The sequence below is a fragment of the Drosophila albomicans genome, chromosome 3 (assembly GCF_009650485.2).
Source record: "Drosophila albomicans strain 15112-1751.03 chromosome 3, ASM965048v2, whole genome shotgun sequence".
Lineage (NCBI taxonomy): Eukaryota > Metazoa > Arthropoda > Insecta > Diptera > Drosophilidae > Drosophila > Drosophila albomicans.
The window spans coordinates 18981590-18998419 of record NC_047629.2 but is presented as its reverse complement, the minus strand read 5'-3'; the positions used below and the strand labels follow the sequence as shown (position 1 = coordinate 18998419).

Below are 16830 nucleotides of genomic sequence, written 5' to 3'. Positions count from 1 at the left end.
TAGCATCAAAAAGCCTTGGTCCTCAGCCCCCCACCCAACAGGCTGGCGTTCAATTCAATTACAGTTAACTGGTAGCATCGGGTTCGAAGAACCGTTGGCTGCCACAGAGAAAGAGAGAGGAAGAAGTAAAGCAAAAACGAGAGAGGGGGCAAATTCGAAAGCACTAACATCACAAAGGTATTACAAAACAAAAACAAAATGTCAAAACCCAAGACGATTATGTGAGCGAGCAGCCCGCGCACCTGCGTCCCACTCACACACCAAGACCTCAACTAGAGTGTGCGAGAGCGAGAGAGAGAGGTGGGTGGGCAGAAGAGGGTGTTGCTTTTGTTGCCTGCTGGAGCTGCTGCTTCTTCGCCAGCTTTAGCAATGATGGCGGCCAGCATGCTCTTTGTATGTATGCGAGTGTGTGTGTGTGTGTCAGAGCAAGAGCAAAAGCGCTGAGAGAGCAAGAGCTCTGGTGTTTATTGGAGATTGAGATTGCGGCTTGGCTTACCTACACTCAAACAACAGCAGCGTCGTCGACGCTGACGTCAGCAGCGACATCGACATCGACATCGGCGTCGACGTTGCCACAGCATCAAGAAGGAACGAATCAAAGCAAGCCAACAAGCAAATGCGCCACCAGAGTTGCCACTAAAAGTCTTTGGCATAATATGGGAGAACTCGCATAGAGAGAGGGCGCTGGCTGGACAAGAACGGGCAGGAAAGTGGGTGGGTGTGTGTGTGTGTGTATTGCGGGTGCGGTTATCCTTGTTGCCAACAGGCAGCTCGCTGCTGCTCGTGCTCTCTGCTCTTATTGAGCTTGGTGGGTGGCAATGGCATGGTTTGTGTCCTCTGCTCTACTCAATGCTATGCTGTGGTGTTGTGTTCTGTTGTGTTGGCCTTGCTGGTGGTGTGCTTTTTGTTCTGCCACACACACATACACACACACATGGCCGACTTCTGCCCACTCACCGAGCACGGATTATATCTACAGGATTTTTTTCCTATTTCGGGGTTGGCTGGCTGGCTGGTTGGCTGCCTGGCTGCTGGAGTGGACACATGACTGTTTAGCTTCTGTCATGGTTTTATGATAAATCTGAAATCGTACATCGAGACGTTAACATCATCATCGCTATCGTTGCCATCGTCGCCGCTGCTGCTGTTGTCGCCGTCGGAGCAGCACGAGCCTTGCAAACACTGAGTGTGTCCTGCTTAGTTCGTCCTACATTCGGATTCGCATTTCATTTTTGGACCGTGCGCGTAACCGTCGCTTAACATTTGCCTTTTGTCACGGATAAAATATATTCATATATCTATAATGCCAACAAATCAAAGTGCTCAATTAACATACAATCAATAAAAACCAATACAAAAATCATTGAAATAAATCAAGCGTGACAAATTTAGTGTGCTAAAAAAGTAAAAAAAAATACTTGTTAGATTTGCCAACTAATTACAATGAATAAAGAAGAAAGTTTATCGGACACGCGTCCAGGATCGCAAGGTAAAATTTTGAAGTGTTTTGCAACAGCAAAAAGAAATCAGCAGAAGGAAACTAAAGTGATAAAAGTACTGTAATACAAGAAGTGTTTGTCTACAATATTTTTAAAGAAGAAATTCTTAAGAATAACATATAAATTTTGTTAATAATAAAATATAGAAACTAATCAACTAAATTGTACTTTCAAAAAGACATTTTATAAATGTGAAAACTTGAGCAAAAGTTAAAGGAGAAAAATAAATATCTTACATATTAAAATGTTTACATTGCCAGCATAGAAAGTTAAAAATGATATATGGAAATTATCAAATCAGTTGTACTTTCAAAGAGACATTTTTTATTTGTGAAAAGATCAGTAAAAGTTAAAACCCATTTAATAACTCTTTTAAATATTAAAGTTCTTACATTACTTGTCAAGCAAGTAAAATAAAATCTTAGAAAAAAACCATTAAAATTCTGAAATGCAGAGCAGCTAATTGTTTGCATAAATACACAAATTAACCTCATCCTTTTCTTTTATTCTAAAAGAAAAAACCTGCGCAGTTAAATTAGTCCCTTTTGTGCTTTACTAATATAATTAAAAATGGACTGACCTCACACTCAGAATAATTTGCATAAAAAATTCATTTACATCTAATTTGTACTTGCAGCAAATGAAATAAATAAATTTATGTGCCAAAGTAGCTATTGAACCCTAGATATTATACTTATAAATAAAAATACAACAAGTTCAAAGAAAATGAATATTCAAATCGAATCACAGGCGCACGAAAGAACCAAGCTAAATTCAATTTACGATAATCAGCAAATTGAATTAGATGTCGAGTCAGGCTGCCAAAATTTCAAAATTCATAACACAATCCAGAAATCGGGGGCGGGCTGCAATATATTTTAACACTTTTGCCGGAAGGATACGCTAAAGTGAATTTCAACGAGCTCATAAAATTAACAAAGGCAAAATGCAAGCATATGACGCTAATCCGGTTGGCATTAGACCACAGTTGGTGTACCAGACAAGAAACCAGTAAAGCCGCCGGACAGACAAGTGAAGTCAGGAAGAGAGTGAGACAGAGAGAGAGAGAGAGAGAGTTTGGCAACAGACTGCATGAATGCCAGAGATTTGAGAATCGCTCCAGTGCACGGCCAAGTGGCGAGTGTAACAAAGTCGAAATTGAGTTGAGGGTTAAGTGCATCAAGAAATCAGTAGCGAAAACTACAATCAAATTAGGGTGTGATGGCAAAACAATTGTCCCCCGAGAGCAGCAGACGGGCAGAGAAGTCCTTCGAGCCGTTTGGCTTAATGGCACCCTAATTGAATGTGTAAATATATTTGCGGATTACAGGGCGTCAATGTCGGCACGCAGGGATTAGATCTCAGACGAGCAAAGGTTCTTTCTCCACCCCTCCTCCCCCCTGCGCCTTTTGACAAATTGCAATTTAATTTAAATGAACTACATAAGTGATTTTTTATTGCATATCCCCTTTTCTTTTCTGTTTCTAGAGCTGCACAGTCCAGCGCGTCATTGCTACACACCGCCAACACATGGCCAACAACAACAACAGCAACAACAACAACAACCGCCGCCGCCATCAACACCAGCGCACACTCCGGTCTCGGCGGCTCCATCGTTGACCACTCCAAGTCGCCTACTTGGATGGAATCACAGTGCAGCTGCAGCCGCAGCAGCTGCCGCGGCATCCATTGCATCCAATCATCAGGCAGCCAGTCAGGCATCGGGGGATCAATCTGGATTGCCGCGTCTCAAGGGTCAGAATCTGGGACTCATCTGTGTGGTGTGTGGCGACACCAGTTCGGGCAAACATTACGGCATCCTGGCGTGCAATGGTTGCTCGGGTTTCTTCAAGCGCAGCGTGCGACGCAAGCTCATTTATCGGTAGGTAGAATAACAAAAAGCAGCAAAGAACTCTTACTTGATCCTAGCTGACCCGCCCATGACCATAAAATGTCGCTTGCCATTTAGCAAGTGGCTAATGGCAATGGGCGGGTGGTGGCGTTGGGTGTTGGGTGGTTGAATGTGCCTCGCCTGGTGTCTGGAGGCTTACGAAATGTTTCCTAAATTTATTACAATTATTCAAATCTTTGGGATTTGGCGCGTCAACTTTTGAATGCGCACATTTGCCATCGTTGACTTCGTTGAAGTCGCGGCAACTTGAACTCCAGCTGAATTCTATGCAAATTCTGGCCGAGCATCATGTGCAGCTTCCAAATCCATTTGCTGCCGCCTTTTTTTTCTTTTTGATGTAGAAAAAACCGAGCGAGTGGCGCAAAATGTAATTGAATTTAAAGTGCGGATTTTATTTTATGTTTGTTTTTTACTTTTTCCCCTAGAACGTTGACGCCATTTGTTTGTCAACTTGCTCTGGCTATAAGTGGCATTGTCCTTGGCACGCAGACTGAGAAAACTAGCATAATTTGTAGGCAAACACATTGCGGTCATAATCGTATACTATTTTATTGTCAGTATCCATTTCCATTTCTATTTCCATTTCCGTTTTCAATTATCATTAAATCATCGTGGAACAGACAAATAACTTTGGCGACAAAATCTTTGCAGTCAACATAAAATTATGATTTCGTAATGTATATTCCCAGATTTGTGTGTGTGTGTGTGTGTGTTTTCGTGCCCCATCCAGAAACTTTGTGACGGTAAATCAGAAACGTCGAAATCTCTATATCCTTGCGGTCCCATGAGATTGATATGGAGGGCTTAAGCGCAAAACACTTGGCCAAATGTGACCGCACTCCGCCCCCTCTTAGTTTCATGCCACAACAGACCTTCGAAGCGCGAACTTCATCCTCTCATCCATTCACCCACCAGGCAGCAAGGCAGCAGGCACCAAGCTAAGCCAAATCGCAACAAAGTTAGAAGATGAGAAAAAAAGACAAAAAAAAGGGGCGGCTCAATTCGCCCTTCAAACGAAAATGGAGCAGAGTCCTGTGAGTCCTGCACGACGAGGGTATGACACGCACACATACACACTCACACACACACACAGACACTCATATGCAGACAAATGGCTTAGGGACCAACTAGAGGACCAGAACTAGTAAACGAGTATATTTTTCTTTTGCTACGTGACGTGTTTTTCCGATAGTCAGCGAAGTCAATGTGCGCTCCCAAAAAAAATGGGTTTGCTTTGTATACTATATCATGTATATATACAAGGTATATCCCTCTGGTACCGGAGATTTCAATTATTGTCAATTGGCTGCAATCTGAAAACATTTTATTATCAAAATTTGAGCAGTTTATTAAATTAAATTGAATTAATAATAAGTGTAATATTATTTAAATTTATTCTATTCAATTGCACTTGGCTGGGATAGTTTTTCGGCAATGTTCATTTGTTTCACCAGCGTGAAAACAGAAAATGAAAATTTGGTGGCCTGCAAGAAAGGATAAATAATGTATTATTGAAGTATTTACTATATATTTGGCATTTTGATTAACTTTTAAATAAAAAAGTGCGATCTAAAAATCTCTATTCGAAGGCCCCAGCAGCCAGTGCTCTCTTCTCTATTAAATATAGTATTAAATACCAGATTTAATATAATAACAAAATTAAATAAAAATCAAGGAATTTTTCTATTTTGAATGTTATTCACAATTTCCATTCTAAATATTTTTCAATAATAGAAATTTAAGTGGAATAAATTCATATTTAAAATTCTTCTTAGTTTTTGATATGTTATATTTTTCATATTTGAAATTCAAGCTTTAAATTGAAAAATAGACTATTTTAACTGCTTTAAAGTTTGTAGAAAGTTCATTGTCATGGTACTATTAACTGCATAGCCTTTGGATTTACGACACTATTCAGCAAAGAATATAAAGAAGTTAAGCAGCTGGTGATTTTTATTAATATAATATATTATATATATATATATATATTATATATAATATATGAAGATTTGAAAGAGTCTTTAATTAAAATATTTGTACCAAAAAGTTTTTGGACAAAAAGGTTCAAAATCACTTGACTTTTCAAAATGAATTTTTTATTTTTTTACTATCATATAGTCATACTTACACTAATATTGGTGGCAACGGAAATGGTAAACACATTTCCTGCCATGAAAACAATTGGCTTCTGAAGACTCTGCAAGAACTGAATCAGAGTTTTCTTATAGCGTTGCTCCTTGTCAATCCAATTGGACTCAAACAAGGCATCTGCCAGATCGAAGCAGTCATCGGTCAGATAGTTGCAGAGTATACAGAAAGGCGTAGTCTCAAGCAGCACAGCTGTCATGAACGAAAGTGCCGCTATGCGAGAAGCAAAGTTGGCAAAAAGCACAATGTTAATGATGGTGAAGCCCAGCACTAAACCCACAACAAGCAGCTGCACAAAGATAGTGCCCGAGATGACAGGACGCAGTGTATCACAAAAGCTGCAAGGCAAAAACAGTAGAATTAGATTGATTGTACATTAGAACTGGAAAAATGATAAATAACATCTTTAGGTAAAGAGACTTGTGGTGAAGCTGCACAAAATGTTCTTCGCTAATTATGTGACTTTTCCTTAAAATTTTGTTATTGCATGAATTTAAATGTGTGAAAATCACTAGTACAAGGTGCGTTCTATGCCGGTGCAAGCCTTTTGAATGGCCTCGACGTCTGCATAACGCTTTCCTTTCATCGGCAAATGCATTTTTCCGAAAAAGTAGAAGTTGCACGGTGCAATATCAGGTGAATACGGGGAGTGGTTGATGGTTAAAATGTGATTTTTGGTCAAATAGTCGGTCCTTCGAATGTTTAATTCTGAGCAATTTTTGGACAGTCAATTTCTGCGGAACAAGCCGTGCACACACCCAAATGTTCGGCCAAAATGCGATAAATCGATGTTTTGGAGATGTTCAATTCTATTTCCATTAATTTCAATGATGATTTCGTCTGATTTTTTATGAATTCACGCACAGTTTCGATGGAATTTTCTGTGATCACGGATTTTGGTTGGCCCACATGTTCATCGTCATTTATGTCCACACGATCACTTTGAAAACGTTGAAACCACTCGTGCACTCTGCTACGGGATAGGCAACCATCGCCATAAACTTGTTTCATCAATTGAAACGTTTCGGTAAAAGTTTTAAAACAAAATTTAGTGTTGGGTTTTTTGTTCGAAGCTCATTCTCGCACCGATGACAAAAACATACTGACACTTAAAAGGCAATAACTTCACTTCCAATAGATGAAATGTCATGAAATTTTTACTGGAAGTCGATAAAGGATAGCAGATTCTAACGCACCAGTTGACATAAATATGGCGCCACCAGAGGGCGCTAGATTCAAAAAGTCCTGTTTACTTTGGAACGCACCATGTATAAATCACTAGTATAAAATGTGGCCGTTAAGTGAAAAATTATCTTAAATTGTACAATTCACTGAACGAGACAGTTAAGATAAAAATTTTAAGTATTAAGTATGTGGGCCGTTAAGTGTATGTCTTAAGAATCGAAGTGTCCGTTAAACAAGGAATAGAAAACTCCAGTAAAATTCACTTTTATAGTTACTTAAAAAAATTATTAATGAAACATTGCAGTTAGGGACATCAAACAAGGCATGTTTCTAAATACACCAAAAATGCACTTATCAGCACCTTTTTCTCACTTAATAGTCACTATTCAAAAAAATACATTAAAGAATGTTCTTAAGGCTTTGCATCTTCTAAATTCATACGAACCGCAGTATAACCTTGTGATCCTGTATGCACTCAATGAGCTTCTCGTGACTCTCTTCCGGTGATTCATTTGGATCCTGTCCCAGTTGCCTCAAACGATCCGCAAAATTCCGCATGTGTGCACGCAGTGGTAGAATAAAGTTGATGGGATAACAGTCGACACAAACGTCCTGAAAGCAGGCGCCCAGCATGGCAAAATACTCCAGTCCGGCTTGCAGCCAAAACTCCCATTTACTGGCACGCCAGTCGAGGAACGGATAATAATTCTGATACGGTGGTCGGCCAAAGGAGACGGCGCTAATGAAGGTGCTGGTGGCATAGACCATGTAGACGGTCATGAAGCCAAAGAAGATGCGATTGCTGAACGAGACGGCACTGTGAACCTTGCTCCTTTCTCTCGGTTGTGTTAAGCGTTTATCCATCTGATCCAGTATCAAGTTGGCTTGCTCGAAGCGTTTGTGCAGCAACCAGACAATGATCACTTTGGTGGAGCACGAATACGCGTTAAAGGTCACCTGCATGGAGGTGAGAAAATCACCTGGTGAGAATTCCGACAGATGACTGATGAAGCCCGATATGAAGCCAATGGGTTGATAAAAGGTCGAGCACAAATTGAGGGCAAATGACCACAGAATGTAGACGAGGAAAAAGTTCTTTGGCGGCGACTGAATGCCCATGAAGAAGACGCAGCGCAGTAGATAAAGCGTTGCATTCCGTGACTTGGCCGGTTCTGTATCCTTGGCCGGGAACATGGCCGGAAAGAGTCGATGTAGCACCATTCCTATTGAATGTTTGTGTTGAAATTGGAATTGAAATTGAATTTTCAATGCGATTGCATTGGCTTTTTATATGCGGCAGACAAATGGCGTGATTATGCTCGTAAACTCATCATGAAACATTTATTAACATCAGTTGAAATCAATTAAAGTTAATATTTCAATTTACGCAGCAGGACACCAAAGGCGGCTGCAAGGACTCTCCAATGGCCTCCTTCTTTGAGTCCTCACATCGCGTAGCGTATTGAGAACGTTGTAAATGCCACAGCGAAGACAGACAAAGTTGTTGTTTTGTTGTTTTGTTGTTGGTCACGTAACGCTTCGAGAAGTGTAAAAGTTTACACTTGGCCATCAATAATTGATGTGTCCTCAAAGCTGCCAGACTGACTTCACAGGCTGCATTAGTTCTCAGTGTTCATATTTTGTTTATTAAACGAGTTCATTCGTTTTATAATTTTATAAGTTCACGTTATTTGGCACACACTCGGAGCTAACAAAATTCATAGTTTATTTGGATTCATATTTCTTAGTTTCAAATTAGCAATTTGTTGTATTGATTTTTTACCCCCTGCAACTTTTTTAATCTGCTTTTATTCCAAATTTCTTTATTTTTCTGGTTTTGATAACGTTCTTTTTATATATTTATAAATTTTGCAATTTTGTATTTTGTTTAGTTCATAGTAAGCCAATCATTTTATTTTACTTTAAAAATAATTTATTATGATTTGGATGACCTATTTTATTTGCATTTATAAATTGTATTTGGTATTTTGTTCAAGTTATAGTATACGGTTTATTAATAATTTCAATTGTATTTTAGAAATTGGCACAGATATTGCATTGTTTTCGAAACATATTATTCATCTTTTGGCATCTTCAGCAGATGGGCATAAAATACATATACATATAGTATACCATATGTATAAGCTATGAAGCTAGAGACTTTAGTATATGTGGTATATTTTAAGAATATTACCACTTTGCCTGCTGTTATTCAAAACTGGTAGCGGGTATCTCATTGTCGAGCATACTCTGGCTTTTTTATTTGGTTTTATTTGAAAGTGTTTTAAAATTGCATGAGTTAGATTAGAAATGTGCAATTGAACTCTTGACTTTGATAAGGCACACTACAAATTCATATACGAAAATATATTTTTATATAGCAATTATATACTTAACTTTTAAATGGCATTAGTGCTATGTTATTCTTACTTACTTTATTAATATATAATACTATACATTCAAATTTAATAATATAGATAAATAAGTATTGCACCTTAAACTTTTATAAACCCATAACAAAGCAAATGACATAATTAAAATAGTCAAATATGGAGGAAAAAAACACATTTGACTATTTCAATTATGTCATTTGCATTTTGATGTGGCTCCAAACTGATAATCGAGTAAACGAGTATATAAAAGCATATATTTATATTGCAAAAGGACGTGAACGGAACGTGAAAGTAAAATAATTGACTCTGGTCGCCGCCCAGCCTCAATCTACGTGATTTGTTTTCGAAATCGAAGAATTTGCATATTTTATACACACACATGCCATAGTAGAGTTTGAGTAGTATAGAGATACATTTGGCTAAGTGCTTTGTTAGTTAGTCAAAACTTTAGCAGCGGCGCCACAAAACACATAAAATAGGAAAAAGATGGAAATAGAAATGGATGGATACACTTGCTCTGCCTCTTAAAGGAGTCGCTGTCAGTTAAGAACCTTTGCCATTTGTGTTTTTGTGTTTTGAATTTTGGCGCAGACGCTGTCTGCTCTGTGACTGTCTGCTGGGTAGTGAGTGCGAAAGGGATGCAAGGACTGAGCACTAAGCTAAAGTGACAAAGCGATTGCCAAGAGGGGGTAGCAAATGATTTCATGCACGCCACTCAGACTGAATCGTGATTTGATTAAAATGCCACAAGTGCACACACAGACTCCGACTCCGACTCAGCCATCGAACAAAAGGCCGATAGATACGAGTACGAACTGAGAGATACTTTTTGCTCTACTGCTGCTGAAGTGGCTTTTGTCCTAAGGTCTTACGCTCTTTCGCTTCGTTTGCTCGGGATCTGACAAATGTTGCAATTTTTGACACGACAAATCTTGTTATCAGACTGTATAGTATAACTCAATTACGACCGAGGTCGTTAAATTCAACTTGAATTAATGGAAACACGCATTTTTTTCATTTCTATTTCGCATTTGCAGCTGCCAGGCAGGCACCGGACGTTGTATTGTGGACAAGGCGCATCGGAATCAATGCCAGGCATGCAGGCTTAAGAAGTGCCTCCAAATGGGCATGAACAAGGATGGTAAGCAACACAACAGAGCAGTGACTATTAGTTTGTACTTATTAACCTCGAATTCATATTGATAATCCCGACAACGCTCTAATGAACTGAAGCACGTTTAATTGATGCTCAAAAGAGAGACAGAGCTGCACACGCGTCTAATGTAAACATCGCTCATCAACAGATGAAGAGCTCTACCTTTAACCCTTTCCCACGAATGAGCAGCGGCAAAATATATATTATATTTTCGAATAGTCTCCTGGGGAGGATTCATCTCCAAAAGCGTGTCGTGTCGTGTTGTCCTCGTTGGTTTCGTTGCGCTTTATTTACATATTGCTCACTCAATTGATTTGTTACCTGCTGACTGGTTTGTTGTCTTTGACAGATTTTTGAAGAGCTTTGCGGCACTTGAATGAGCACACATTGTCTCTTCTCATGTCTATATGTATACTTCGACTATTGATCAGTCTTTGATGGACTGACAAGCTCACGAATTGTTTTCAACTCACGTGTTGGAGTAACAAAGATTCAACTGATTTTCGGTTAATAACACTAAATTTGTACAATACAATATATTTGCAAAATTAGTAGAAAATACTACGTAAAAGGATTAAAGTTAATTATTTGCAAATTTTAAAAATGCTTCAACATTTTTGTTGAACTAAAAGTTTTCTAATTAGGTTTAGCAATTGCAAATGAATCAACAGAAATCTCTTTTCTGTGAGAAATATTGCAGTAGTAATGTCTCCGCTATTGTCACAAGATTTAAGAGGCGGAAATCTTTTTTTTTTCATTAATTAAAACTTTCTTGGTTGTACATCCAATGTCGGGCCACTTCTGTCCGTCCAAGAGGAGCATCTGGTTAAAACAATACTAGGATTGGTTTTTTATATATTTTTTATCGCCGTCTCAAATATTTACTTAAATTTCAATTAATTTACTTCAAATTTGAATAATAATGTTAGCTAATTCATTTCACAAAATATTTTCTTAATTTTGATGATGTTGACATTACACTAAAAAAAAACGCACTACAATACATTCACCAAAAATTTTTCCGTTTAAAAATGTATTCTTAAATTTTCTTATTTTTTAAACCAATTGTTCATACAAGAATTTATGACTGCTATACATTTTAAAATGAGAAAAAAATTATTAAATTAAGAGTTGCGAAGTTTAAACTATGACTACTTTGTACTTTGATGTATACCAGCTTAATTTTGGTTAAAATAAGATCGAACATTTTGATGAAGGTATTTATTAAATGGAAGATTACGTTTATTAAACAAGAATTTTCCGTTTCCTTGAAGTTTTGACAACGCAAAAGTCTTCATTTAAGAACGAGAACATATATATTTTTTATCAGTGTATCGACACTGTTCTCTACATCTAATATTTTTTTATTTTCTCTACTATTCAACACATGTATTGGTTATGAAATGTCTCTTAAATCACAAGTTGCAATGTAGGTGTACAACAAATTTAAAGACTGAGTTTAGTTCGATAATTGTTTGAAGAAGCTCTAAAAATAAAGTCTGAATAATAAATGCAATATTGACCTCAAAACTCTATCAGACGAACGTCATAGAAGGGTTCCTCTTTAAAAAAAGTGTTTGCTAAGAAAGTTTTCACTGTATAAATTTCAAAATATAATTAGACACAGTGCCATAGAATACACTTTATACTCGTTGAACTTTTCCTAATTATTGTTGAAAATCAGTTGTAACATTTGAACAAATAGTGTAGATGGAGTATTCGTGTGATATCACTGCGGGTATTCGTCATTCGAATATTCACACGCTTGTAATTTGAGTGCTTTATTAACAGCGTTTGAATCAATAGCCGCAACTCAATTGCGGATATGCAGCCTCTAATTATTTAACCATAATTTATGCTCGGCATATGCAAAACGGCAACACTCAGTGTGCGGGCGGAGAGGGGGGAAGCTGCAAGGAGGGGGAGGAGGAGGGTTAAAGCCAACTCGAGCTCATTGTGTGGCAGAATTGCATAAACAAATGGGAAAACAATTTGTGGGCGTGAACGGCACGTGACCACAAAACCAATTTAGCATGTTTTGCGGGGCGGGGGCGGGTTTGAAATCGGGCGGCGATGATTGAGAATCGTAGCGAAGGCACGCGCTGCGCTACCTGCTGAAAATTTAGTGAGGCGTCAAGCAATTTTGTCACACTGACATTTCCTCATTATGCAGACAGACACACATTAGGCAAAGCAGCAGCAGCTAAAGCAGAGTTGTGTGGTCGAAAGAGAGAAGTGTTACTTATGTGTGCTTCGCATTTGTTTTCCAATTACAGCCGTGCAAAATGAGCGACAGCCCCGCAACACCGCCACTATACGGCCGGAGACACTGCGGGAGATGGAACACGGTCGAGCACTGCGAGAAGCCGCCGTAGCCGTTGGTGTTTTTGGGTAAGTACTCACTCGCCACTCACTCTGTCTGTCATTTGCATAACTCTCCCTCTCTCTCTCTCTTATGTAACGCCCTAAATCTGCAGACCTCCTGTGCTACTTTCACCGCCCTGCTACGGCTCGAGCCTGCTGCCACCGCCCTGTGAGTATCTCCTCCTTCGACATCAACTGCCCCTTAGTTTAGTATGTGTGTGAAACTAATGTCTGTGCTTCACTTTGTAGCTTTGGGCAGCCTGCCGACGGGACGTCTGCTGCACCACAATCACCTCAGCTCATCGATGCAGTTGGCCACGAATCACATGAATCATGCCAGCGGTTTTCCCATCTTCAACAGCGCTGGACTGCACCATTCGCCTAAGGAGAAGGCAGCCTATGGCGTCGCCATGGAGTTGTCCAGCAGCGGCAACATCTCGCACTCGACCAACTCCAGCAGCAATCACTCCATTGATCCCAGCTCACCGGCTCCAGATGCGGCCAATGATAACAACAATGCCGGCGGCAGCGTCTCCTCCATCAGCTCCGCGAGTCCAATGCCAGAGAACGATAATGATGGTAACTATTTATAATAACTTCTTTATTATTTATTCATTTATTGATGCACAGAACAACACAAAAACAAGAATGAATGCAACAGTCGAGGGTGCTTGACTGTGAGATACCCGTTACACAATTTGAATAAAAACAACGCCGTTTTATTCCTAAAATATACCGAATTAATATACCGCTAAAAACTGAAACATGTCAAAGGCTATGTGTTTGGTATATTGATATAGTACCATTTAAAATATACCATAGAGTGCAAAATATACCACATTATCAGCCAAGGTAACGGGTATAGAAATAGTAAGGACTCTTAATATTATTATTATTTTTGATTGCAATAACGAATACAAGTCCTTGTTCTAGCCAAAGGCCAAGGCATCGTTAGTAAATTTATGCTATGTTATAAATTAATTTATAATCTAACTTTAGAATAAATAAACAATTCCTTATTGCAATGAGATGAGGGACTGAGGCCTTTAGGCTAGCAAGGAATAATAATTAAATATTATTAATAATTATTTGTTTTTGGAATAATTCATTTTATATTTATGTTTTATCTTATAATATTCTTTTATGCTACGCACAGCATTTAATTTTTTAAGTAAGAAGAAAATATATTTAGTTATATTTGATTTGATTAAACATCATAAAATAATATGAACAAAAAAGAAAAATATTACAACAAAATTGAAGATAATTGACTTAAATTTGTGTGTTTTTATACTTTTTCGATAATCCTAAAATAAATGTAAGGATTACACTGCACGTAAATTACTATGTTATTATTTAAATAAGCTTAAATTTATCATTTCGGGACCAGCGATGCCCATAGCTAACAATTTCTTTAAAGTACAGTAAAATCTCATTGGCATTTTTTTTTATATATATTCTGTAGGTTGTTCAAGTGTTCCATTGTCTGCATTTTATTTTTGTCAAAATGTCGTATAGATTAGTATTATACATATTTTCATATTATTTTTAATACAACTATTTAAAGTTTAAAAATTTGATTTGGTTCCGAAAAGGTTAAAACATAAAATATATACAGCAATACAGAATAGAGTTAAACTAATACAAATATTATCTTCTTTAAATATTTAATAAAAGCGGAAATTATGGTAATTATGGTAATAGCAAAAATGGCCAAAAATGACTTAAATTACTTTAATTTTAACAAACATTTTTTTAGATTTAAGAAACGTAAATAGATTATTGTGCAATTTCTTTAAATTGGATTTAGCTTGTTTCTTATTTTTATCATTTATTTTATTTTAGAGTATTAAACATATCACTTTCTGCAACTAATACTATAACTAAAAAGTATAGTAAAAGTGCATTAGGGAGAAGATCGTTGGCGAAATGTATAAATTATTTTAAGTTTTAAAACTTACACTACAATGTTAAGTTATATTAAATGAATTTTTAAATACTATAAAATGCTCCGCAGTTTACTCACCTCTCTATAATTGTCTTTGCAGATGACTCGATTGATGTGACCAACGATGAGGAGCCGAATACGGGAAGCAGAAGCGATGCGAGCTTCATAATGCCGCAGTTCATGTCGCCCAATCTCTACAATCATCAGCATGAGACGGTCTACGAGACGAGTGCCAGACTGTTGTTTATGGCAGTTAAATGGGCCAAGAATCTGCCGAGCTTTGCCCGGCTGTCGTTTAGGGATCAGGTTATACTGCTGGAAGAATCGTGGTCTGAATTGTTTCTCTTGAATGCCATTCAATGGTGCATTCCCCTGGATCCCACAGGCTGTGCGCTCTTCTCGGTGGCCGAGCATTGCAACAACTTGGAGAACAATGCAAACGGTGATAATTGTGTCACCAAGGAGGAAGTAAGTTAATTTACTTCATTCCTACAACGTTTTTTCAATGATTGTTCTCTTTCTTTTTTAGTTGGCTGCCGATGTGCGAACGCTGCATGAAATCTTCTGCAAGTACAAGGCTGTGCTTGTCGATCCCGCTGAGTTCGCCTGTCTCAAAGCCATTGTGCTCTTCCGACCCGAAACCCGTGGCCTTAAGGATCCGGCACAGATCGAGAACCTGCAGGATCAGGCTCATGTAAGTGAAATTTCTTCATCATTTATATTGTATTCTATTAATTTCTTTATTGTTTCACAGGTTATGCTGTCGCAGCACACGAAGACACAGTTCACAGCGCAAATTGCTCGATTTGGTCGATTGCTGTTGATGCTGCCTCTGCTGCGCATGATCAACTCCCACAAGATCGAATCGATCTTCTTTCAGCGCACCATTGGAAACACGCCCATGGAGAAGGTGCTCTGCGACATGTATAAGAACTAGATAATTTAACGCTTAAGTTTTTATGTAATTTAAATGAATATATGAATACGTTTTTATGTCTTGGATGTTAAATTCCATCGAGTCTTTATCTTCAACAACAATTGCTACTAATTTCTAAGCTTTTGGGATTGTGGTGGGATTGGAGATGATTTTGGAGAATATATTAGGTTAGGTAATTTTTGAATTGCAAATTCTGAATAGCGAGAACACATTTTTTGCTGAAAAAGGCCACAACTTGCTTTGACAACTATACCAAATGCAAAAGCCAAAGTTTCCGTTAAGAAAAATATTCAGGTAAAGTTGTGAAGGTGTTCGTTAAGTGAGTTTCCACTTTAATAGGTTAATTTCTTTCTAAATCAATTGCCTATTTGTGTGTGAAACAAAAGTAAACTCAATATTTTTTATTTCAATTAAACATTGAATCATGTTTTGTGAAGAAAATGAGTGTTTTTCCCTATATATACTATAACAACAAACTGATTGTGCTGAAATTATTAAGTATACGACTTGTTTCAAGATTGCATGTGCGGTTATTTTACTACCTACATATACATACACATGTAGGTATAATGTTTATAGAAAGAAACATGTTTTATAGTATACAATGTATACATTTACTTTAATTATGTGGTTCATTATCAAAGAGGCATTTTAATCTACACTAAATAAAAATAATTTCTGCTTCGGTTTGTGTGAATCAAATTTGTGAATGAGTTAATTACTTATAGATTCAATAGAGTATATGCATGATGTATATGGGTAATTATCTTAAAGTAGAAAAAAATTCTAAAACCATTTTTAGATCTAAATAAAGTACTAAATTAGAGCTATGAGAATAACCTTTTCTTATTTTTAAAATCTTATTTCACACAAATTATAAGAATATAAAAATATATTTATGGTGGTAACTTTTGCATTCCGCTTAGATAATATTAAATCTCAAGAATCGCAAAAACGGGATTCGTCTGTAGCGATATTAAGTAATGAAATCACATAATAAGAAAACCAAAAGACAAATCATGTTTCGGGGGATGGAAATGTTTATCTCACTTATTTCAAACATGACGGTTTGAATATAACTGTCAGCAAAGTTTCAGAGGCTGCGATTATTCTTCAAAATGTGGGAGGTTTGTGTCTAGGCTACATGCTGTAGACAACTGAGTTAAGTGAACGATTTTTAACGACCACGTTTAGCTAAGAAAATTACTCAACGAATTTATCGATTTGAGTCGAAATATATCGCACTATCGAAACAGCGTGCTTTACATTATGAAGCTTCCTGCTATAA

At 37.5% G+C, this 16830-nt stretch overlaps 2 protein-coding genes across 2 annotated transcripts; one reads left to right on the top strand and one right to left on the bottom strand.

The window, feature by feature from the left end:
• The first annotated feature begins 1443 nt into the window (after nucleotides 1-1443).
• On the top strand, nucleotides 1444-15573 carry LOC117571363 (photoreceptor-specific nuclear receptor). Its single transcript, XM_034253472.2, has 9 exons — nucleotides 1444-1489; nucleotides 2988-3381; nucleotides 10175-10278; nucleotides 12570-12684; nucleotides 12771-12826; nucleotides 12907-13236; nucleotides 14706-15073; nucleotides 15135-15299; nucleotides 15360-15573. Exons 1-9 carry the CDS (start codon nucleotides 1444-1446, stop codon nucleotides 15540-15542), a joined length of 1761 nt encoding a protein of 586 aa, XP_034109363.1. The 3' UTR covers nucleotides 15543-15573.
• Nucleotides 4760-8146, bottom strand: LOC117571304 (odorant receptor 42a-like). The gene is made up of 3 exons (XM_034253374.2): nucleotides 7190-8146; nucleotides 5540-5897; nucleotides 4760-4895 (listed from the first exon to the last, which is right to left on the bottom strand). The coding sequence occupies exons 1-3, from the start codon at nucleotides 7963-7965 to the stop codon at nucleotides 4809-4811; spliced, it is 1221 nt and encodes a 406-aa protein (XP_034109265.1). The 5' UTR covers nucleotides 7966-8146; the 3' UTR covers nucleotides 4760-4808.
• Nucleotides 15574-16830: the final 1257 nt, after the last annotated feature.

What these genes read in the sequence shown, in the direction of transcription:
- LOC117571363 (XM_034253472.2), top strand. Translation starts at nt 1,444, where the DNA reads ATGAATAAAGAAGAAAGTTTATCGGACACGCGTCCAGGATCGCAAG. An exon ending in AATGGGCATGAACAAGGATG is followed by an intron (nt 10,279 to 12,569) that starts GTAAGCAACACA and finishes TTCCAATTACAG; the next exon opens with CCGTGCAAAATGAGCGACAG. An exon ending in GTAGCCGTTGGTGTTTTTGG is followed by an intron (nt 12,685 to 12,770) that starts GTAAGTACTCAC and finishes CTAAATCTGCAG; the next exon opens with ACCTCCTGTGCTACTTTCAC.
- LOC117571304 (XM_034253374.2), bottom strand. Translation starts at nt 7,965, where the DNA reads ATGGTGCTACATCGACTCTTTCCGGCCATGTTCCCGGCCAAGGATACA. An exon ending in GATCACAAGGTTATACTGCG is followed by an intron (nt 5,898 to 7,189) that starts GTTCGTATGAAT and finishes TTTGCCTTGCAG; the next exon opens with CTTTTGTGATACACTGCGTC. An exon ending in CCGTTGCCACCAATATTAGT is followed by an intron (nt 4,896 to 5,539) that starts GTAAGTATGACT and finishes CCTTTCTTGCAG; the next exon opens with GCCACCAAATTTTCATTTTC.